The following is a 25051-nucleotide window of genomic DNA, read 5'->3' on the forward strand; positions in this document are numbered from 1 at the left end:
TTCGTTGTGGTACTTATTATTGTACTGCGTCTTTCTACATGACTTGTTTTGGTATTTGCAGGAAAATACTGTGGCGACACCAAACCAAAGCCGGTGGTGTCTCTTACAAACCACCTGACCGTGTTCTTCGACACCAATGACAGAAAAACAGACCGGGGATTCCAAGCTCATTACAAAGCTGTGGCTCCAGCGCTCGCACCAGGTAGGAACAAGAGGGGAAATCCATTTCAGCAAGAAAATGACCTTGGATCTGACATAATGTTGGATGTCTGTCTGTGATGAGCTTATGATTGACCTAGAAAGTACATGTTATAGAAATGGATGCTGGATGAAAAGAGGGGTAATGAAAAAGGAGGTGGGTAGGTGGGGTATCCTTGAGGTGTATGTGGATCTGAAGTGCCTTCAATCCCCGCTGATAGAGATAGCCGGAGCTGGCGGTTACCTCCAAGGTGACCGGGGGGATCTGATGACCCCCGGCTTCCCAGAGCAGAACTACCCCAACGGAGCACTTTACCAGGTAAGAGACACAATACTGTCAAATCAAATGTGACAGCTACATGGTATATGAGGAAGCTTTTATCTAAGGATGTCAGGTTGTAGTGCAGCATGCTCAGTTTTCACTCATAGCGGTAAATCATATTACATTTGCTTGCTTCAGCGATAAATCTTTTTTTCTGCTTCAGGTATAACAAACATAGCGATCTGTAGGCGAGTGGATCTATAAATTATTCTTATATTACTGAAATTACTCTGACATATACATTTCCAAATATTCCACCAGTTTCGGACATGACCAAAACCTGACTTGGATTATAAAAAACAATATTGTGTTTTTATTTAATCTTTAAAAATTATGTTTGTTAAGAAGAAGATGGACCTTTATTAATTGAATTAGTCTGATCACCGATGAAGTCATCAAATGCTGTCAAGATGTTTAAATCCTTAGCTAAGATTTGAGATGCTGATGTGAAATCTTTAAGTTTGTTTGAACAGCAAGGAAATAATTTTTAACACACTGTGTACAATATAGTTTATGTAGAACAGGGGTGTCAAACTCAATTTCATCGCGGGCCACATTCACATAAAGGTTGCACTCAAAGGGCCGGTTTTAACTATATAAATATATAATATATATCAAATAATGTATTATATTACATTATTGCCTCTGAATTTGATTAATATCGGATTGGAAAATAACTTAGTAATTAACTACGTCTGAAAGCAGAAGTCCAGGGCAAATAATTGCAAGTCTCTTCAGTGTACCCATGTCACAAAACGAGATGCATTATGGGACATGTAGTTTATGGGCAACCTGCTCTGTAAAGTGGCATGTAACCGTATAATAAATGTATTATATTCTTTGTAAGCTCTTGCGGGGCCACATAAAATGAAGTCGCAGGCCGGATTTGGCCCCCGGGCCTTGAGTTTGACACCCCTGATGTAGAAGAAAGAAAAAAAAAAACCTTTGTAAATCATGTGTTTAACTCAAGAATAATCTTCTTCTTTTGTGAAATTAGGTGAATATTCAGTTTCCACTCTGTCGTACACGCGTTTTTTTTATACAGGTACATACAGTACACACTTTTTACATCATGCACATACAAATGCACACACAGTTATATGCACACCACATGCAGTTGAGAGGTCAGAGCGGAGGCAGCCAGTCTAGCCGGCGCCAGTGAGCAGTTGGAGGTTAGGTGCTTTGCTCAAGGGCACTTCGGCAGTGAACTGGCTCCTCTCCAGTATCAGTCCACACTCCGTATTTTTGGTCCGATCGGGACGTGAACCGGCGACCCTTCGGTCCAAAGTCCAGTCCCCTACAGACTGAACCACTGCCGCCTTGATAAGTCCTATTCAGGTTTCAAGCAGCTTTTACTTAGTCACCTAATTTCACAAAAGAAGAAGATTATTCTTGAGTTGAACACATGATTCACAAAGGTTTTTTTTGTCTTCCTTCTACATGAACCATATTGTACACAGTGTGTTAAAAATGATTTCCTTGCTGTTCAAAACAATCCAATAGCTAAGGATTTAAACATCTTGACAGCGTTTGTTGACTTCATCGGTGATCAGACTAATTCAATCCAAGTCCATTTCTATGTCAGGCTTTGCACGCTGGGGAGGGTCGATGAGTCATATGCTGTCGTTTAGCTACCACGATGATTTCATCTTGCTTCGTTTTAGCCTGACAGGTCACCACCTGGCCGAAACCAGAGCAGTGATTAAATTAGCTATGATGTATCAAAATGCAGCTAAAAGGATTAAAAATAGAAATGCGGGTGATCTACAATTTGCAGCAAATGATGTGTGTTTGTTCTTTATTTGTACGTCGATCAGTGGAAGATTACGGTGCCTGAAGGCGAGAGGGTTCGACTGACCTTCACCTCCTTTGACCTGGTCCCTGAGGTCTGTGGAGACTTTATTCAGGTCTACGACGGGCAAGAGGCCGGCTCTTCCTTAATCAGTAAGCATGACATTATGTATCCGGTATGCAATGAGGATTACAAAAGCTTTGCATGAATGAGATTGGCCGGGTGTTTTAAAACAGGCCAGCTCTAAAAGTCTATGGAAAGTGATAGATGTACTTTCCCCCTTTTTTCCACCAGTTACAATTTATTTTTATTTTATTCCAGTTTCAAGGATTTGCTGTATGTGCCGCACTGTTGTTTGTAAGTTTGGTGTGTTATACTGTAAAGGCAAGTTTATTTATATAGCACTTTTCAACGCAAGGCAATTCAAAGTGCTTTACAAAAAATGAAAGACATTAAGCATTAAAAAAGAAAAGCTAATAAAATAAACAGTGTATACCACAATATCTTCACAAATCAGCACACTATGTCAAAGCTGGGTTAATGCAAAGGAATATGATAGGATTTCAGTTCAGACTGTCGCCTTCGTTCAACATTAGCAATGTCAACTTTGCGGTGCCATGAATAAAATATGTGCTCAATTAAAAGTGTGAGACTTGTTAGAATGAGGTTCTGGTCTATTTTAAACTTAATGAATGAAAGTCTCTCTGTTGCATTAATTCATTGTCAATTATCTAACTTGAAATGTATGATGGGTTCTGTTTTTGCACAAGCCTCTGTGATTATCATTCTCTTTTCAACTCTTTAATACACATATAATCCATCAAAGGTAAATTATGTGGGGGGAGGATGCCGAAGCCAGTTGAGACCAGCGGCAACACAATGGTGCTCCGCTTCAAAACGGACAACAGTTTGACCTCAAAGGGATTCAGAGCGACGTTCACCAAGTCCAGCCTTGCACCTGTTTCTACCACCACAACCAAACCCATCACCACACCTCCACCTCCACCTTCCACAACTTCTGGTAAGCATTCACCCCAAACTGTTATGTTTAGTTTTTCCTCAACGCTTAAAATAAACCACCCATATTTACTCATAATTCAATTATCAACCTACCCTTTCCTTCAAGTCTATATTTGGATTTGAGTTTAAATTAGGGCGGTTGAAATATACCGGTATAGATGATAATGGTCATATTAAAAAAGAAATGTTGATATAGTTTTAAAGGGGCCCTATTACAGTATGTGTTTGAGGGTTTTCCCATTCCAATAGTGTGTTATATCATGTTTTTGTGCATGTCAATGGTCTGCAATGACCAAAATCCCAAAGTTCCCTCCAGGTGAAGTTGTTTACATTACTTTCGGGACATAATGACATCACTACGTAACATCCGCTCTTATATTGGCTAGCACTACAATACATTGTATTGTAGTGGTAAGGGTGGGGGGGACATCTTTAAGTAGTTGACCAATCACAACCGATCTGGTCCAACACATCCTCACTCCCAGGTCGGCCTATGTTGACGTTATGTCAAGTCCCCTGCCGGCTTTTTCCAACGCAAGGGGGGGGGGGCCTTAGCGTCCATTTTCAACGCAAGGGGGGGGGCCTTAGCGTCCATTTTCAACGCAAGGGGGGGGGCCTTAGCGTCCATTTTCAGCTTTCCGGGATGTCCATGTGCTTCTATGGACGCTCATGGAAGCACGGCATTCATTTGTGTCGACTGCCCTTAAAGGCAATGTGAGCGTCCATTCTCATTGGATAGCGGAGAATTGTACACCCGGAAGTAAATATTCCCCTTACTGACGATTGATTTTACAGTGATATCTGCACTACTCATCGACTAAAAAACACCAGATTATCCTTGTTAATTACACAACATTGATTGGTTTAAATTGTGTGCAATGCTTTTGTATTTTTCCCCTTCGATTCGGAGAAACAAATCTTTTTTCGGAGTAAATGATGGCAGAAGACACTACACTACCCAGAATCCCCAGCTATCATTTCTCCCTGCAGAAAAAGAAAACATGGCCGAACTTCGTTTTATTCTGGGTGTAAAATGCCTATTTTAAAGTTAGTTTGGCTATTAAAATGCGTTTTGATGTCATTTGATGCGAGAAATATGAGTTGTTATTTCAGATTATGTGTGCAGTGGATGTACATGATCTTTAGTTTGCTAGTTATTACGAAGATTACTTCAGGAAATTGCGTCCAACGTTTTCATTGTTACCAAGGTGGTTGCTAGGGACGCTGCTATCGATATTATTTCTGTTATGTTGTGTAACTGTTTAATGGTGTTATCTTTATTGCTACCCCCTTCCCCGTCAATGTATAGTGTTGGTCCACAGCGCAAACATATTAGTTAACAAAATCCGCATCTAAAGATACGTTATTTCCCCCTGTGCAATTCCAGTCTCACATCTCACAGCACATCGTCATTAACAAATACCGGAAACAGACCGAAAACGTTTAAAGAAAAGAAAATAATACCTTATTCCGAGTGTGCTTGCTTTTCTCTTTGAAAGTCATCACATAACGGCATTGTAATACACGGTTCGGCTGCATTAAATATTACATATCTGCCGTAGTTCTGTATTTATAGAGCCCTGATGAGAAGACAAACATGAGGAACTGAAAACGTGACGTGGATCATAAATATATCAGCCATTAAACAACATCTTACATTTATTTTCACACAATGCGTCTCCTTGCCGTATCAACACTAATTCGGCTCACTTTTATATTTGATCCAATTGGTAGATAGGCTGTATTTACACCATAAAGGTGCACAGATGATATAAAGAGACACCTGGTGGTTAAAGCATGTTATTGAATTTCATTATTTTTATTATTAGATATTAATAGGATCCCTATAAAGTATATTCATTACTCGTTATTCTCTACTAATAGTTAATTAAAGACTGTATATAATGACTATTTTGCACATCCCGTTCAAGATTTCCTAAGGTTTATTGACAGATCATATAGGCCTACACAACTATGGTGTAGTTCTGCACTGAATGAAAAACTTGGGTCGCAGGTTCCTCAATAGTGCATTACAAGACATCTATCAATATTTGTGCATACCTCCAGCAATGTTAACTATGTTGAAGCACTTATTTTAACTGATATTATACATAATGTATTATGCTCTTATAAGATGTATGCAGATATTTCATCTCCGGCCTTGTCAGGTATTGAACAATCAATAAATAAAGAACACAGAATTGTTAAATATAAAACACAGAATTTGTGTGATTATACTAAATGATTTTCAAATAAACACAACTGCAGATTTAACTGTTACACATGCTGATGTAACGCAAATGTTCCAACTTGGGATCAATAAAGTATATCTTATCTTAAGCTGATCGATGGCTACTGCCATATTTGCAAAATGTGCCTATGAACCTTGACAAGTGCATGTTTCAGGCTTATCAATTAATGTAATGTAATGTAATGTTATCAATTAACAACAGGAGGGGTCACAAACATAAGTCCAGCTGTTAAATAAAGCTCTTCTGACCTTAGCTGGCGTGTGGGTATATATATTAATACTGCCCATTATGGGCACCAGCAATTTTCACCCATTTATTAATTATATGTTTTAAATGTGAGTGTTTCCTGTCCCCTAAACCTCCAGGGATGTACACAGTTTAATACTGGCAACTTCTTATTATGGGAAATACGAAAACGTCTTTTAAAACTACAACTCCCAGTAGAGACGTGCCATAGAGAACATGTTGCGAAACAGAATAGCCAGCATGTGTAGTTCTGGGGACGGGGTGGGGGAGGGGGGGGACGCGGTGGACCCGTTCAAATCCAGTTTTGAACAGTCTGCCGTGGTTCCATCCCATTTCAAGTGCTGTTCGAGGCTCGGTAACCCTCGGAGCACACTCTCCAATCACAGAGCTTGAGGACTATCACGGGGTTTGTCAAACAGAGCACATGGTGTAGTCCAAACGATAGCTGGGGATTCTGGGTAGTGTAGTGTCTTCATTGCCTTTAAGGGCAGTTGACACAAACAATGCCGTGCTTCCATGAGCGTCCATAGAAGCACATGGACATCCCGGAAAGCTGAAAATGGACGCTAAGGCCCCCCCCCCCTTGCGTTGAAAATGGACGCTAAGGCCCCCCCCCTCGCCTTGAAAATGGACGCTAAGGCCCCCCCCCTTGCGTTGGAAAAAGCCGGCAGGGGACTTGACATAACGTCAACATAGGCCGACCTGGGAGTGAGGATGTGTTGTCTGGTCAGCTAACCAATCTGAGCAGACTGGGCTCTGGTTTTAGACAGAGGGTGAAAAGAGGTGCTGCAGCACAGGCAGTATGAGAAAAATACAGACCTTTTTGAACATTAAAGTATCACACCAAAGAGGCACAAAATAAAATATTTGAACGTAAAAATGTGTCTAATAGGGCCCCTTTAATTAGACAGATATGATCAAATAAGCCAGCGCCTAAATGTGTACTCTCCACATTCCTACACTCATATGTTATTGTGGTATTCCTAATTGAAATATACAACAGCAGATATATTTAATTTTCTCATTAACAATTAACATCATCAATATAAATGTTGCTTAACCAACCTCTCAAATCAATTGTCAAAAACAGCTCTCATTATTTTTAGTTGACTTCCGAAATACTAATCCAAGCTTTACACTGCTGCACGATGAACTATAATATAATTTCCTCTGTGCTCAGTTGATCTATGAGGGTTGTTTACGGGCCAACGAGAGCTTGTTGATACACCTTATAACTGTCATGCCTCGACGTGCATTTTCCCCTGCAGCTCTAATCAAGCGACAGCTACCAAATAAAGACAAATGCACGTAGCTCTGTGCGAAGGAGTGGGGAGATCCCCCTGGGGTTTATTTATTCATCACTGTATTTAAGCCATTGGCAGACAGACCGCTTCTCTCCAGGGACTAATTAAGGTACGACATAATGATCTTGTTAATGGGGTTAGTTTTGTATCAAAGCAAGCTGGTCCCCGTCAACTGGTAAACCGAGCGGGAATAATCACTCTTTAAGATGCTCGGACAGAAAACACGGCTTTTGTTTTCTGTTATTTTGCAGGAGGTGATGGTCCAGTCGTTATTAAGGGGCGCAAAGGAGAGATCCATTCCCCGGGTTATCCAAATGCATATCCTGCTCATCAACAGATCTCCTGGAAGATATCTGTGCCCAAAGGATTCCTGGTAAAACTGCAGTTCACTGACATGGCCATCACAGGAGAGATTGGACAATGCAAGCAGGACAAACTGGTCATCACAGATAATTACGGCACATTAGGTGAGCCAGATCTTCATCTTTCATTCATTTACATCTCTCTTGTTGTTCTTATCTTTTATAATGGTTTGTAAGTTGTACATCCTTATCTGTTTGCCTTTAGTTTACTGTTTTGACTCCCAAATCCAGCCCATATCATTTTAGAAAACCGGTGCGCTATCGGCCAAATCTGTATCTTGTGAAGCCTGAATATCAGCCCCTGCAGAGTGAAAGCTATAAACTCCCCTTCTTCTACAAGTATACTTCCACTGACAACAATTAAGCCTCTTCGAAAACGGAAAGTGACTTGAAATGTGACAATTGTGACGATCCACAGATAATCTAAACTACCACATATCTGCACGCAAATAGATAAATAAATGGAAAAACAGCTTACAAAATATAAAAAGCGTTTGTTCCATGCAGTTTATGTTAAAATGCACTCATGCTATATTATATTAGCAATACATACGAGAACTCTGACTCGTGTCTGTTGCACCTTGCTGGAATAACAGCTCGTGTACAACAGTTTCCGCCCCCTGCTGTAAAACTGTTGATTATGATCTTTGCACCTCAGCCAACTATAAATTACCTCTCACTATTCACTTCACTCGCTGCAGTGATACCGCTTTATCTGTTGCTGAGTACAGCAACAGGAACAATTAAAAAAACAGGAAACAGGAACAATTAAAACAGGAACAATTAAAAAAAAGATACAAAAGGCGATAAGGAGGTTTGTGTTTATATGTGAACTGAAAAGAGAAATAAACAGCTACAAGGAGTGTTTTGAAAACCCGATCAGTTTAAAAAATGTTATCCAAAGATCCCTGAAAGCAAGACTGTCATTTACGAGAATGGCACAATAATCCTTGGCTAATGTTATTCAAAACGTTTATTTAGCTGTAGAAATAACTGGCATCTTGCATTTGAATCAAGCTGTAAAGTGAATACAATTTGGAAGTGCATTTTTAGTCTATTCCATGGAATGCTCTTAACATCCCGATAGCAATTAATAGGAGAGAGAAAGAAGGAGAAAGATAGAGGTAGTAAAAAAGACAGAGGGAAAAAAGGAGAGACAGAAAGGGAGAGAAGGGGGAGATGCATTCCGCCTGGCCCAGAGTGAGAGGCACTGTGGGTCTGAGGGCCCGCGCTGCAGTAATTGTTTCCATATAGGACCCGTCCACGGTCACACACAGAACCGCTTAAGCCGGCACACACGGTTCAACATGTAAAAGCACAAAAATCCCTGACCCAAAAAAACGTATAAAACGGTAATTTACACTACATAGAAATTCACTAAAAGTTTGTATTTGTTAAATCACCAATTATTATTGTCTTACACTTCAGAAGTTCACTAAGGGTGCTCTAATTTACAGCGACGTAAGAAAATGTAAATACAGAAGAAAAAAAATATATGTCATTTATAGGTGGGGTAGGTAATTCACTTCAGAAACACTTTTTGTTATATTCCATGGAATGCTCTTAACATCCCGATAGCAATGAATATATTAAATGCTTTGACAATAAATACATTAAAAAAATCTCATCTGTGGAAGCCGTGGCGCTGTAAAAAGCACGATCAATCATCTGAGCCGGCCCGGCTAAAGTAACTGGATGGCCTACCTGCCTGTCAGCCTTGGGTGCACAAACTTATCTCGTGCCCTCATTGGTCATGTGCGCGTTCGTGTGTGTTGGAGGAGGGGCTCTAGAAGGAAGTGGCAGATTTTTTCCGGTTGTGTATTTTCAAATTCTAGCTACTCGAACTGTTTTCTCCATTCTTACCTACCTTACCTTTAACTTTGTAAATAATGGTCCTATTAAAAGTAAATTGGCGACAAATCAAGGCAAGCTTTAGGACATTGATCCCTTGTTACTACCTGTCTAGCTATCACTGTTGTTCAGGGTGTTTCAGGTCATCGTCTTTAAACTTTAACCCTTTCACTGTGTGTTTTCAGTCCATGAAAGTTAACTTGAAAGACTTTGGTCGGCCTAAATATGTGTGGCTGTGCTTATCTTAACCCCCTCAGGTCAATTATTGTTCCCAAATACCAAAATGGCCACGGCAAAAATACCAAACTTGAGGCTTCAAAACGTAGTCCACAAACCACTTTATGGTGACAACGTCCACTTGTTCTTTGCAGTCTATGATTTTATTTGCATTACATGTCTGTTGAAAAACAGTACCAGTTTGGTGTTGGGCTTCTTTTGTGTTCATACGCTCTTGGTAAGATCATTGTGTTCTGTATCTGATGAAGTCACACTCACAGAGAGTAAAGTTGACTTTATTTGTCAGTGTCCTCACTAATATACGGGGCTTACAGTATTCACCACTCTAATCTCTTATCCGTCTTGGAACCATTACTTATATTGCTGACTCTACATCCTCCATCTTTAACCTCCACCCTCCCTCTCCCTCAGGCACACACTGTGGCTACCTTCTCCCCCCCTTGGTGGTCAGTGCCAGTGACACAATATCTGTCAGCTTCACGTCGGACAGTCGCCTCACAGACCGAGGGTTCTCTGCGAAATGGGAAGCTGTGTATCCTGAGGATATTGCAGGTACCAAGGACTTACACACACATAGAGACACACCTGGGGCACACAGTGCTGAGGCAGCTCAACACCTCGTTATGATCATAACACCTCACACCTCTGTCACATATTTACAAAACCAGCATTGTGTAAGCAGTGTGAAGACTGTGAAAGCACAGGTCAGAGTACAGTGTGAAGCATTAAAAGCTAGAGTAAAACCCCCTTTATCCTTTTCTTTATCATGATATCAGCCAATTAATTAAAGATGCCATGTTGTGCAGAGAGCGACAAGGTCTTGAATTATAAAGACTTTGCTCATACTTCAATATTTCCCTCAGAAATCTATTAAAGATAATCTCTTGAAAAAAACGAATGTAAACATTTCTTAAATATATTATAGCTATTGAGTACTTGAGTAAATGTTAGCAGTTAGCCTTCTCTTCACCACCCCACCATTGATGACAAGAAATGTCTCTACTGTATGTTCGATTGCTTCTCTAATGCACTTTAAAATTGCATGCATATAACAGCAACCACTACATTTGAATTTTAAATTAAATGTATGTGATAGGAATGTTGTAATTCAACAGAACGTGAAACGTGATGCAGAGAGTTTGCAGATATTGCTAGTTTTCAACTCTTGTCCCTGGTTAGGCTTTTAAATGTACTTTGTAATTAAAATATAGAGCATTCAGGATAATAAAATCATGCTCCACTTTGAATGTAGAAATACAATAAAATAGACACAAGAAACACAACGCCGAAATACAAAAGCATATTTCTTTGGTGAGTTACAGTACATGTGTTTAAAATTGGTCAAATCTGGTTTGCTTTGGGCCAAGATACAGAGGTGAACTCAAACCCGTAAAAAAGTAAATTAGCAGATGATGAATCTATAAAAATGCATAACCGCAGTGTCCAGAAGATGAATCCTAATCACTTTGACCACCCTGTGACTTCATCTAGGAATACCAACGGGTTTAATACTGTTTCTTGAACTTCTGTTTTTATATTGTCACGCTGCAATTTGTTACTCAAAACTATTTCTGTCAATGTTTCAAGGAAGATACTGTAATTCATCTACATGTATCTCATTACAATCAAGCATTAATTACTCCCTCGTCTTTTGCAGAGATCCAGGGCTGTGGCCTTTTTTCCAGAGCGCCAACAGGAGTTATTAAGTCCCCGAACTGGCCGATGAACTACAAAGCCAACGCCGAGTGCATGTGGAACATCTATGCACCTTTGAATAAAAGAATCACCCTGCATTTTACCCACTTTGACCTGGAAGCCAAAGATTTCATATGGTCCAAATGCTATGATAACATAGTAGTGTTCGACATGAATATAATGACTAACGCGCTCATTCAAACACATGGTACGTTTATTTGTAAAATCACAACGTCATCCCAAAACCATTTATAATTTTTATCACATTGGAATCAAAGTAATGCCAAGTCAAAAATGTATTCAACCAAATGAAATCCTTAGTAACAAAACTGTTACTGTGTCAGCTCATCTTCTCTTCTCCAGTGTATTGTATTATCTCTCTGTCACTTTATTTGTAATGAAAAATATGCTTTCAAAACATTGTAGGTCCATTTTGTGGGACTAAGCTGCCTGCAACTATCCTGACAAAAGGCACCAGGCTGGTGATCCGTTTCCATTCAGACTTGTTTACCGAGTCTAAAGGCTTCAGGGCCTACTGGACAACAGACCCCAGTTTGCCTGCTCCCACTGAGCCACCAGTACCAGCCAACCCCTGGGATGACATCGCCATAGGTACAGTATTTCAGCCTCATAAAGCTACAGTAATATTAACGGAGCCTTTTAGACTCTTTTACCGCATTGTTTTGGTTTCTGGTTGCTCTAATCAACCTCTTTACCAAACACAGCTGGCAGCTTTCATCTCAAAAGCTTTGATAAACTGATGTTACTATACTTACTCCGCGCCAAACGGCAGACAGATAAAGTTAGCAACTAGCGAGTGAACATACTGTTCCTTAGCATTTAGCTGCAGGTCTGTCTGGATATTTTGTCACCCACAATTGTATATTGAAGCAGGATATCAGACAGAATAAAACACATTTAGTATGTCCCAAAAGATAGTACAGTATGTCAATTGCGGTATGCAAATAATATATCCGGATGTTCTCCTGCATCTGGTTGCGCTTTGCAGTATCGAAGCCAGCATACCTTTCTGGTTATCCTGACCTATCGCCTTTGCACCGGAGATATATGAGCTAGAGGTCCAAAGTTCAAGGTCCAATGTTATGCTAACTGCGTGCAGCAGTACTTACTCTGTAAAGCCAGCTGCAGCACATACTCATACAAAATCAGCCATTGTTTTTCTGATCTTTAACCTTGCCCCCAAGTGGCCAAAAATCAAAGAAGGCCTCTTAAACTTTGAGGGCTTATTTGGAGACTGTGCAGCATAACCAAGCTAGTTCCAGCATAATGTCCTTTGTTATGTAAACCCTTTTACATTACATTTCATGGACTGAGCTACTAATTCATTAATTAACAACAACAGACTCGTTATACAGAAAATAGTAGTTAGTTGCAGCCCTTAATATTGCCAGATCTCAGGTATGGTATTTTTCACATGTGCTAAATGTGAAATATTATATTTGATATCATTTAACTTAACGTTTGGATCCCCTGATCTCTCCAGTTATGTTATATTGTCGCTCAGCAGAGCTATTTAGTCTCAATGACCAACATTTAGTTTCAACAGCTTCTTAGAAACTGCACAGAGACCTTCTTTATATTTATCTGATTTACGCTTCCTTCCATCTCCCCCTTGCTGTGCTCAGATGAGCAGTAAAACAAGGTGTTATCATGTGCTGAGAGCACAATGTGAAGTGTCCTGGTGCTTTACTTTTTCTTCTTGCAGGCTGTCAACCAATCCTCATTCTTCATGCAGCATGAGCCCCAGGTGGCCCGGGCCATTTGCTGAAATAGAGTTGTATAGATGGTCTCTGCTCTGCTGCCTCCGGGTTTTATTTCCACACACACTCTTACTAGAGATTCCCTGCGTTGTCGGCAAAAAAAGACACATGGACTATAGAGAGAGAGAGAAGGGGGAAATGTGGGTGATTTGAACAACTTGTCAACTCCTTTTACGACCATAGGAAACTTGTTCTGATGTAATGATGTCAAAGAGTCTCGCCTGAAAATGCTGATTTCTTTTTTTCAAAAGTCCAACTCAGGAGCCATTTTGTGTTGGCAGCAGTAGCATGGTATTATGTTTGCATGATAACACACTAAATTAATACATTTCTGCACACTAGTAGATTAGTGAAAGCCAAAAATGAGGGACAGTACTGTCAGCCTGGTGTGATTTGAAAAAGTATTTACACGATAGGAACAGCTGTAGAGCAGAAGTGCCAGTGATTGGAAGCCACAGTACTATCTGTAAGCTGCAGATATGTTCTCTATGCAGGCTTTGTTGATACACAATCAACACCACAAACTAATTAATACATGCACAGACAACCAGACAAAGCATAGATTACAATGTTGTATTTCCTATTTCCTAGAGTGGAGTAGATGTGGGATACCAGCCACCCCTCCTTCTGTTACGTCTCGCATTGTGAACGGAGAGCCCGCCACGCCTCACTCCTGGCCCTGGCAAGTGTCCATGCAGGTAAAAGTCTGACGTAATAAAAGCAGAGATCTTGCATCAAGATTCATTCATTTACAGCATGTAATATCAGTGAATACAAAAGGGCACGTTCTAGTACAGCAGGGTTATATTGATAATTTATAATTAGGTATGGTATTTTTCCATACCTCCTCCTTTCTTTATCTCTCATTAATAATTAACTGATTGCACTGATATGTGTTTCCAAATCTGACATTATTACATTGTGAGTTTGCAAATGTTTTTGTTTTTTCAGGTCTGGCCAGCCAGTCGCCCAGAACCCACTTTCTTCCACACCTGTGGCGGTACTCTGATTCATAAGAACTGGGTCATGACAGCAGCCCACTGCTTCATAAAGTAAATGTTCACTTTAATCTATATCACATGAACAATATGTTTACAGGAAAGTTAAAGCTCCCATTTAATTGCTTTTCTGTAAAGTTTTCTCAAACTTCCAGGCTTTTCTAATCGCAGAAGGGAGTTGCAGTTGCCTGTGCTTTTACCTCAGGCTTCAAGTGCAAAAGCAATGCTTGTTAGAGATGCCTGAATGCCTTGGCTAATGATCTACTGTAGAGATACTGGTGCAGTAAGGTGCCTTTAGGGACTATATATATAGATTCTGGCTGTGAGCAAGGATGAATGCAAGGTTACGAACGTAAGTTAGTGTCGAAGAAAGTGAAATGGGGAGATATATTATGCGTTTTGCGATTTTAACTTTCCTGTATTGTGTTATAGGTGTGTGTAAATGTTCTGACATGGCTTAAATGCCCAAATCTTTCTCGCACAATCTCCCCCCAGGCCTGAAATGCCTCCATTGGACTCCTTTGTTTACTTCCGTAACATAGTGACATCACCAGTTCCATACAAATACATTTAATTTCAAATCATATGATACTGTTAATTTTGTATGCAATTATTTAAGTTTCCTGTGAAGCATCTTTTGGTCCATAGACATCTATCTCAAGCTGTGTTTTATTATAATCTGTCAGGTATTGCTATTGATTAATCTTCTGATTTCCTCCCCAGCTATGCGGATGAGCTGCGGCGCTGGAACATGTGCCTTGGAAAACACAACCTGACCTTCACAGAGCCGAGTCAGCGCTGCTTTAATGTGACTGGTATCTATCGCCACGAGGGCTTCAAGTATCCCACAGTGCCCACGGTGGAGTTTGACATTGCCCTGGTCAGGTTGGATGGAGATGTGACTCCCAGTAATGAGATCTCCTTCGCCTGCCTTCCCTCCGTGGAGGAAGTCCTGCCTGCAACCAAGAAGTGCTACGCCACCGGCTGGGGAGATGAGACCGGTGCTGTTCCTGCTTGTTAACTCTTGATTTATTTACTTAATTTATACAATAATACACAACCTGAGGGGCAAGGATTGAATGTACCTAAGAACATTTACATAATTAATGTCTGTACTTTTACTGCCTTACATTTTGGAAGCCAATATCGATTCACCATCAGGAGAAAATTGCAGATCTCCAGCTGTGCATGTCTTTACTGTGAGAAGTCGTGTTACAAAGTAATAACGTGCAGATAGAGCCTCGGTTTGTGCCCTCTTTGGGGTCTGTATGAAGACATGAGGTGGGTTAAGGGTGGGATTATGGGATGGGCCATACGAGGCCCTATGACAACAAAACCTAGAGGTCACTTTATCGATTATCGATACAATATATAACAAACTAATAGGTTATGATGGTTTATTATGGATGGAGATAAAACTATTCATCCTGTGGTGAAATTCGGCAGATAAAAATAGCTATATTTGATGTAACCCTCATGCTGTTCCTTATGCCTTGAATGCTTGACATAGAAAAGGTACCAGCAGTATACATACTACCTTTGCCATAGTGTAATCTTTTTTGTTAATGCTAAATAATGATTACTATTGATTTGTTTCACTTAAAGTATGTTTTGATGCTGACACTTTTGAACTTTTAAGAAAATAATTAAAATTTTAAATGCAGGACTTTTAGTTTTGAGAAATGATTGTTGCATTATAGTTTTGCTACTTTGGTACTGTTCAGGAGCCAACCTTTATATATACAGTCTATGGAGCCAACCCTCTTAAGTTAAAACACAATAGCTGCATAGTTTGCACGCCCTCTGCTGGACCTAATGTGCAAATACCTCTCGTGTGTCCTTAGTGTTTCATGTTTTCTTTTGTAACAATCTAATTTTGTGTGATATTCAGGTGATTCAATGAATGCTAAAGTTGCTGAGGCTCTTAACCAGGTGGCCCTGCCTGTTGTGCCGTATGATACCTGCAAGAGGATGGACTACTGGTGGTTCCAGGTCAAGACCTCCATGATCTGCTGCGGGTACACCCTGCCTGATGAGCTCCAGTCTGTCTGTCAGGTAACACAAATCCTACAAGAGATCAGCACTAATATATGATATAAAAATACTTTTTATATAGCACCTTTTAAAACTACTGTAACAAATTGCTTTACAAACATGGACAAAGTTAGGATAGCAGGAGAGCACTCAATTACAAAAGCACTGTCAACCAGTAAAAATAACATATAAAGAAACTCAAAGTAAAGTTTATTTATATAGCACATTTTAAAAACAAGGCAAGTTATTTACAACATCCAATCCAATCCAATCCATTTTATTTCTACAGCACATTTAAAAACAACAGAGTTGAACAAAGTGCTGTACATCAACAACTGTATAAAAACATAGCATAAATACATAAAAACAGACAGGACATGAAACAAATGTAATACACGAGACAATGAAACCAGATTAGAAGCCACCGACTGAAAAACTCTCCTATATGACGTAAAAACAATACAAAACACTAGTAAGGTAAAAAATAAATAAATAAAAACCACATGTAACAGCACAAGTGTCACCTGGTCTGTACAGTAACAGCCAGGGGAAATAAGTGGGTTTTTTAATGAGATTTAAAGACAGGCAGAGTCGGAGCAAGTCTAACCTGGAGGGGTAATTCGTTCCATAACTTTGGAGCTGCAACAGCAAAGGCTCTGTCTCCCCGAAGCTTTAGCCTCGATTTTGGGACTTCCAGAAGGAGTCTGTCAGCCGACCTCAGTGACCATGTGGGTGTGTATGGTTTTAAAAGATCTGCCAGGTATGGTGGGGCTAAAGCGTTCAGGGCCTTGTATGAGAACAGCAACATTTTAAACTGTATTCTAAAATGGACTGGTAGCCAGTGTAAAGAGGCGAGTACAGGCGTAATATGTTCACGCCTGCCTGTCCTTGTAAGGAGGCGTGCAGCAGCATTCTGGACCAGCTGTAGGCGTGACAGGGAAGCCTTGGTCACTCCAATATAAAGAGCATTAAAGTAATCCAGTTTAGTGGATATAAAACAATGTATTACTTTCTCAAAGTCATTAAAAGAAAGGAAAGGCTTTACCTTTGCTAAAAGTCTTAGCTGAAAGAAGCTGGATTTTACCACAGAGTTAATCTGTTTGTCTAGTTTAAAATCATGATCAATCCGTACACCCAGGTTTGTGACAATGGGTTTCACATATGGGACAAGAGAATCCAGCACAGGTGGGGCATTGGGGCCACCACTGGGTCCAAATATTATGACCTCTGTCTTTTTTTCATTGAATTTTAAAAAGTTCAAGGCCATCCAGGCTCTGATGTCCCACAGACAGTCAGACAGGCGTTGCTGAGGGTTTGGGTCATTTATTTTCAGGGGCATGTAGATTTGCGAGTCATCTGCATAAAAATGAAATGAGACACCATATTTTGTAATGATAGCGCCCAGGGGGAGCAGGTACAGGGAAAATAAAATCGGCCCAAGAATGGAGCCTTGCTGCCTGGGGGTACCCCGTATGGGAGAGGAGCAGAGGAGGAAGTAAATTCATTAAGATTTACATTAAAACTTCTTTCAGACAGATACGACTTAAACCAGTCTAGAGCAGTACCACTGACTCCCACACAATGTTGCAGGCCAGAAATGAGAATATTGTGATCTACAGTGTCAAAGGCAGCTGTCAGGTCTAAAAGTAAAAGAACAGCACTGTTCCCAGAGTCAGTAGCTAAAAACAGGTCATTAAAAACTTTTAAAAGAGCAGATTCAGTACTGTGGAGGGGTTTACACCCAGACTGGAATACCTCAAGAATGCCATGCACATTTAAGAAGGACTGCAACTGCTTCAGTACCACTTTTTCTAAAATTGTGGACATACAGTAAAAGGAAGTTTAGAGATAGGTCGAAAATTGTCAAAAACAGAGGTGTCCAGGTTTGGTTTTTTAATCAAAGGCTGGACCACAGCATGTTTTAGGCACTTTGGTACTTTTCCTGTAGTCAGGCTGCTGTTAATTATATTAAGAACGTTAAGTCCAACAATGTCCCAGATTTCTTTGAAAAATCGCGCAGGGACAACATCGCTCGGAGAACCTGAGGGTTTCAATTGAGCAACAATTTCTATTAGAGCAGGAAGTGACACAAGCTCAAACTGATCCATAGCAGCTGAGCAAGTGTCCATGACAGATGGATCATGGGAAGGAAGTGAGATGTTTGCTCTGATGACAGCGACCTTATCAATAAAAAACTGAAGAAACGCCTCACAGGTTTCAGTGGAGGTTACTAAGTTGATGGATTGTGGGACATTTAGTATGCAGTTTATAGTGCTAAAAATACATAAAATCATAAAGACAAGAAAAAAGAAATAAAATATAAAAGACAACTAGATACATTTAAAAAGAGAATCAGAATACAAATAAATACACCAAATAAAATAGACCAGGTTTAAAACACAAGAATAACAGGATTTACATAATTCTGATCCTCAATGAGATGACAGCTCTTGCACACATGATATTTAACAAAAAGCTGTAGGATGTTGATTTGTGACTTTGACAGGGAGATTCTGGAGGTCCTCTGGTGTGTCAGGACCACGCCGGTGCTCCCTGGGAAGTTCATGGTATCACCAGCTTTGGCCCTATTGGATGTATAATGAATAAGAAGCCCTCCGTGTTCACCCGCTCCTCTGCATACATCCCCTGGATCCAAAATGTCATCCGCAGAGACCTATACAATCAGCACAGTAAGGATCCAGCTGACCAACTTTCATCACCAACTTAACATGGTACAAAGGCACATGTTATTACTGAGTTTCACCTTCTGTCCTCCCCATGTAGCATCTGGCTGTGGAGGACCAAAAGACCTGATTGGCACCGACGGCACCGTGTCCTCGATGGGTTTCCCTGGCAACTACGACAACAAAGCACGCTGCGAGTGGACCATCCAGGTGCCCGAAGGCCAACTGGTCCACCTGCATTTCAGCAACTTCTCCCTGGAGGAGAGTCAGCTGTGCCTGAATGACAAAGTCAGCATCAGAGACGGAGCAGGAAGTCTGGGTAAGTACATTTGTTTTCTCCACAGGTGATGGAACTGAGTCATTCATTGATGGGATTCCTTTGCTTTATGTTACACAGCAGTCAATGGGTTTTAAAGTTATTTATTTTTGCGTTTTTATTTGAAACGAATGTAGTATTATAGTTACATTACATGTCACTTGTTAGACGCTTTTATCCAAAGCGACTTACATACATTCCAAAGGAGCAATTTGGGGGGGGAGTGTCTTGCCCAGAGACACAACGAAATGCTGACTGCAGTGGGACTCGAACTTGCCATCATCTGATTTGAGGATCAGCGCACTAACCCACTCAGCCACACCCTCCCTTCAGTTGTACTGATAAATGTATTTATATTTTACAGATCAGTACTCTGATCGGTTTTATAATTGTTAGTATAATCTAATATACTAGACACAAAGTGATGTGTTTGGGGTTTGTTGATTGTTATGCATGTACATGCCCAAGGACTACACATGGAAATGAACTATTAGCTCAAATATGGCATATATAATCTCTACTCTTTTTGAGATGAATGTATGCATAGGCTTTGTTCGATAAAAGACATCTCAACAACAAATATCACGAGAGGAAAAGTTCGAGATACACCAAATGTAGTGACGTTGGTGGCATCCTCATGGGACTCTGAATGTCTCTACAACATGTTACAACAACTCATCAGATAGAGATACTCTAGTCTGGATCAATGTGGTGGATCTATGGAGATGACCTATGGAGCAATGCTGCCAAAATTGCAAAAACTTGTAGCAACAAGATGTCTTTGCCATTTGAGTAAATCTACATGTATGACGTTTTTTTTGAAGGAAAAGCGTAAAGAACCATTGGCCGGTCTTGAACCTGCCTTTCGTCTTTCAATCCTCCCAATATCTAATATACTGAAGAAAGAACATGAAAAATGGCTTAACGGGTTGAAATAAATGAATGCATTGGCGTCCCAGTTCTCTTTTTCCCCTAACGTTTGCCTTCGCCTCTCTGGAATAGGTGTGTGTTTCCCTTCATATTTTAGTAGTGCTGTATAAATGTAAAAGTGCATGTATATCTTAAAAAGGAACATATGATTGGAGAAAGAAGCAATAGGTTAGCAATAAAGATGGAGATATGTTTAAAATATACTTAAGCTGTTAGGACAGAGGCTCCTTAGAAAAGTCATTCAAACACTTCTACATGTTCATTTCTCCTCAGGCACACACTGCAGTCATCTTCCCCCGACAGACCTGGTGAGTGATGGAAACAAGCTTCACATCAGCTTCTCCTCCAACAACAAGGTGGTGGACACCGGCTTCACGGCCACCTGGAGGGGAGTTTCCCCCACGGCGGGTAAGACGGGAAGTGCAGCTGACAAGACGCTGAGGGAATAACCTCCAGACAAAACTAATGCATCCCATCTCCTCTCCTTTATTCTCTCCCACAGCTCCTTGTGGAGGCAGCTTCAACACGACTCAGGGTGAAATCACCTCTCCTAACTGGCCTAATGACTACCAAGCCCAGTCTGTGTGCACGTGGCGTATCACCATTCCTGCAGCAAAAAGTATCCATATTGGCTTCACACACTTTGAGCTTCAAGCTGCAAACATCTTAGGAAACTGTGTGGACTACGTGGAGGTCTTCAACGGAGAAACCATGGCCTCATTAGGTTGGTTACTGCACTCCAAACTCTCTTTTGTCAATTTAATATCAGTATCAATGCCTGCTTAATGGGGAAAAAGCTCTCAATGTCTTGTATATTCTGCAGGTCGATTCTGTGGCTTTGCCCCTCCATCGACCCTCGCCATACCGGGAGGATCAGTCGTCATTCGTTTCCTTAGCAACGGAGCGGATCATCAGAAAGGTTTTCGTGGTTACTGGACCAATGATGTCGGTGTTATCCCGACCTTACCTCCTACACCTCCTAACCCATGGGACAACATCACTATCGGTGAGTGTGGACTCCCAGCAGCCCTGTCTCTGAAGGGTGTTGTGATCATGTGGTGGATCAGAGTTTTAAAAATGCAGCTTAGTGAATAATAAAATAAACATCTTGAACACTGGATCATCTCATTTCTGATTTTAAAGTTTTAACCGGGTCTGATGCTGACTTCACCTAAATACATGTTGAATAAATCATAAAAGATCTTATTTATAGATAATTTAATCATATATGTTCTCCTCCCAGCCTGGCCAGTAGAATGTGGAAAGCCAGCAGTGAAACCCAAATCAGCCGCTGTGAGGGTGGTAAATGGGGTGGAGGCGACCCCCCACTCCTGGCCCTGGCAAGTCTCCATGCAGGTAATGTTGACATCTCCTGTTTCTCGTTGTGCCTGACTAACAGTCATTGAGAAGAGCTTTTCATTAGAAAAAAGTGTATTTCTCTTCCCCAGGTTTCACCACTGTCCCTCATACCTTACATGCACGGCTGCGGAGGTTCTTTGATTCATGAAGATTGGATCCTGACTGCTGCTCACTGTTTCATGTTGTAAGATGAAACTACAGAATCACCTACAGTACATTTTAATAGTGCAACCATAATCATTGCTAACATGCTCAACATAGATGTATATATTTTCAGCTAATTGTTAAGCTTTCTGTCCGACAACAATGCTTCAATCTTATTTTTAGGCGTGAAGAAAAAAAAAAAAAAATTCATAAATAATTCTGTCCTTATTTAGTGATGAGAATTACGGCGCTTTGAAGGGAGCCGGATCTTATGGCTCCGTTCCTTTCCGAGAGCCGTTCAAAAGAGCCAGGTTTTTTTAAGGGGGCGGGGTTAAGGGGTTTATCTGCGAAAGAACCACCAGGATAATGATTGACTGTATTGCCAGAAATCTACTTTTACTCACAGAAAATGTATAACTTGCTACATCTCTCAGCCAGCCAAACTACTACTTGAGCAGCATGCGTTATGCCATCATCTACGGAACATTTGCAATCAGGAAAGCAAGTTCCTTTAAAGGCGAGTGGATTTATGGCAGGCAGTCGATAAAAAGAACGGCTCTCACCAAGTAGGACTCGGTTCCCTTCGTTCGTACCAAAGAGCCATTCCAAATAATCGGATCGTTCGCGAACGTCACATCACTAATTTAGTGCTTGAGCTTTGAAAACCTACTCAGCACCAACTGTTAAACAGATAAAGCTTAGCTGGCGGACAAAGAATTTAAAGAAAAAGAGTCAGATATTTCCTACAGAAGTTGGGGGAGACCAGATCTGCAAGAGTCCAAATAAAATATATTTGCTCCTTTACTTTATGTGTTAATAATCTGTTGGATCACAACTTCACACAAACACCGCTAATGCGATGTCAGTGTGTTCACAACAGCTCTAAAAAAAACTTCTAATGTTATCTTACCCACCAGCCATTGTGTAAAGTAACTAGGAACCTATACTCAGGCAGGTACCTAAGTGCACATTTGAGGTACTTGTACATTACTTAAGCACCTTTCTTTACTACATTACTTCAAACTTGACATAAGTAACTTAACATGTAAGTCAATTTTGCTTGATAAAGTTAGTAGAGTTATAACATTTTCAATGCAGAACTTTGACTTGAAAGTGAATATTTGTACAGTCTTGTATAAGTGTGTTTACTTAATTAAAGATCTAAATACGTCGTCCACCTCTGCCTACCAGCTTGCAATAGCAAAGTGAAAAATAAACCTAGTTCTAAATTTCACTTTGAATTTTCCACCTGCTTCCCAGCCCACTGACCAAGCCCTCGTACTGGCGCATGTGTTTGGGGAAGCACCACATGAACTCCTCCATGGACGTCCCCTCAGCAGAGGAATGCTTTAAGGTGGACGGTATCATCCGCCACGAGGGGTTCGTGTACGAGCAGGATCGCACCGACATCTCCAACGACATCGCTCTGGTGCATTTGGCCACGGCTGTGAACATGACGAAGGAGATCAGCCCAGTCTGTCTGCCCAAACCCGGGGCTGTGATGCCCGCTGGGACGCCCTGCTATGTGACCGGCTGGGGCGACGAGAAAGGTACAAAGTGACGATTTAGCTGACTTTTTTTATCCAAAACAATGACTGCAATCAACCATGAGCATACACAATCAGAACCGCAAGAATAATGAAAGTACACAAGCTTCAAACCTTTTAAAGTTTTTATTTTAATGGCCAATGTGCTTTGTTGTAGAAACCCAACCCACTGTCTATAATTGAGGAGTGATATAAGCACAACAATAAGCTAGACTTCGGCATCTGGCAGCAGTGATGGTCTTATTTACTACTATCTACTGAGACATTGGTTTGATTACTGAAGAAATAGATAATTGGGTGTTTTTGTAAATGTGATCATCTTTCTTCATACCCTCTACAACAGGGGTGTCAAACTCAATTTCATCGCGGGCCACATTCGCATAAAGGTTGCACTCAAAGGGCCGGTTTTAACTATATAAATATATAATATATATCAAATAATGTATTCCATTACATTATTGCCTCTGAATTGGATTAATATCGGATTGGAAAATAACTTAGTAATTAACTATGTCTGAAAGCAGAAGTCCAGGGCAAATAATTGCAAGTCTCTTCAGTGTACCCATGTCACAAAACGAGATGCATTGTGGGACATGTAGTTTATGGGCAACCTGCTTCTGTAAAGTGGCACGTAACCGTATAATAAACGTATTATATTCTTTGCAAGCTCTTGCGGGGCCACATAAAATGAAGTCGCGGCCCGGATTTGGCCCCCAGGCCTTGAGTTTGACACCCCTGCTCTACAACAACATATTGTCCATGTTGAAATTGTATTAAGTTGTATATTCTGTATACAACATCTGCTGCACATCTGTCCGTCCATGTTAGAGGTATCCCTCCTCAGATGCTGTCCCTGAGTTTTTCTTCCTTTTTTCCAACCGATTATTGAAGGATTTCTTATAGGGAGTTTTTCCTTAGTCTAAGGACAGAGCTTGTTGTACAGTTTCTAAAGCCACCTGAGACAGATGTATATTTATGATATTGGGAAATGTAAATAATTCGATTGATGGTTGACAAACGTTGACTGTTCACTTCACTCTCTCAGGTAACATGTTCCCCAAAGTGTCCGACAAGCTGAATCAGGCAGCCCTTCCTATTGTGGACTTCCAGACCTGCAGTAAACCTGCTTACTGGTGGGACTCCCTCAGACCCTCCATGATCTGCGCTGGCTACGAATCCCCAGATGAGCTCAAGTCAGCCTGCCAGGTGAGAAGATACTTACTAAAATAAACCACTGAGCTTTCCTCACACGTTATATAAATGTCCTGGCCTGGTCCTGGTTGGGTCGTCTGTTATGTAACGCCCTTTAAACGGTTTTGTTTTTGGTCAGTCAGCCTTGATCGTAAATGTCTGCCTGGTATTTAGCCGTGATTGGACATTATTTGTTTGCTATAATGAGCGAATGCGCACGTAGGGACATGGGAAAAGCCGTCAGCACAGAACTGACGGCTTTTTCATTTCAAAAGAGCTTTATAAAACACAACACTGACATTTGCCTCCCTGAAGAAAACTCGGTCATATTTTTGATAAAGTTTAACTTTGTGCACTTCCAGGGCACAGATGATTTATAGAAGCTGTCAAAACCAAATGTTCAGCAATGCATCTTCTCAGCAGTGCAGTACATCTTTAGTGACTTACCTGTCCTGCTCTCCCATAGGGTGACTCGGGAGGTCCTTTCGCCTGCTCAGGCTCTGGAACGACACCCTGGGAGGTGCATGGCATCGTCAGCTTCGGACCTCAGGGCTGCATCAAGGACAAAAAGCCCTCAGTGTTCACCCGCGTGTCCGCCTTCAACGACTGGATCGACACCAACATCAAGAAGTTTATACATGAGAGTGGCAAAACCTACTAAAGCTCATATCTTGAAATAAAGATTTTGACAGTGATTGTTGCTCATATCTGTTTTAAAGTCATTGTTGTCTTTATTGAGGGTTAGCCATTAAGTGTTGCTAAAGTATGACGACTCATACAGTTAATCT

The 25051-nt window shown here is 40.8% G+C and overlaps 1 protein-coding gene across 1 annotated transcript in view; it reads left to right on the forward strand.

The window, feature by feature from the left end:
* LOC117452858 (ovochymase-2) overlaps nt 1–24952 on the forward strand; it is a 34729-nt gene extending 9777 nt beyond the window's left edge. Inside the window, 23 exon segments of the mRNA XM_034091653.1 lie at nt 62–202; nt 420–517; nt 2338–2464; nt 3139–3333; nt 6276–6293; nt 7389–7601; nt 9996–10136; nt 11242–11487; nt 11706–11891; nt 13652–13758; nt 14012–14112; nt 14782–15059; nt 15950–16113; nt 18599–18782; nt 18877–19095; nt 20296–20442; nt 20525–20746; nt 20846–21028; nt 21266–21378; nt 21471–21565; nt 22786–23075; nt 24118–24278; nt 24730–24952. Coding sequence (XP_033947544.1) covers nt 62–202; nt 420–517; nt 2338–2464; nt 3139–3333; nt 6276–6293; nt 7389–7601; nt 9996–10136; nt 11242–11487; nt 11706–11891; nt 13652–13758; nt 14012–14112; nt 14782–15059; nt 15950–16113; nt 18599–18782; nt 18877–19095; nt 20296–20442; nt 20525–20746; nt 20846–21028; nt 21266–21378; nt 21471–21565; nt 22786–23075; nt 24118–24278; nt 24730–24924 — 3824 coding nt within the window. The 3' untranslated portion in view covers nt 24925–24952.
* The last annotated feature ends 99 nt before the right edge of the window (nt 24953–25051 follow it).

Source organism: Pseudochaenichthys georgianus, chromosome 1 (genome assembly GCF_902827115.2).
Source record: "Pseudochaenichthys georgianus chromosome 1, fPseGeo1.2, whole genome shotgun sequence".
NCBI classification, from domain to species: domain Eukaryota; kingdom Metazoa; phylum Chordata; class Actinopteri; order Perciformes; family Channichthyidae; genus Pseudochaenichthys; species Pseudochaenichthys georgianus.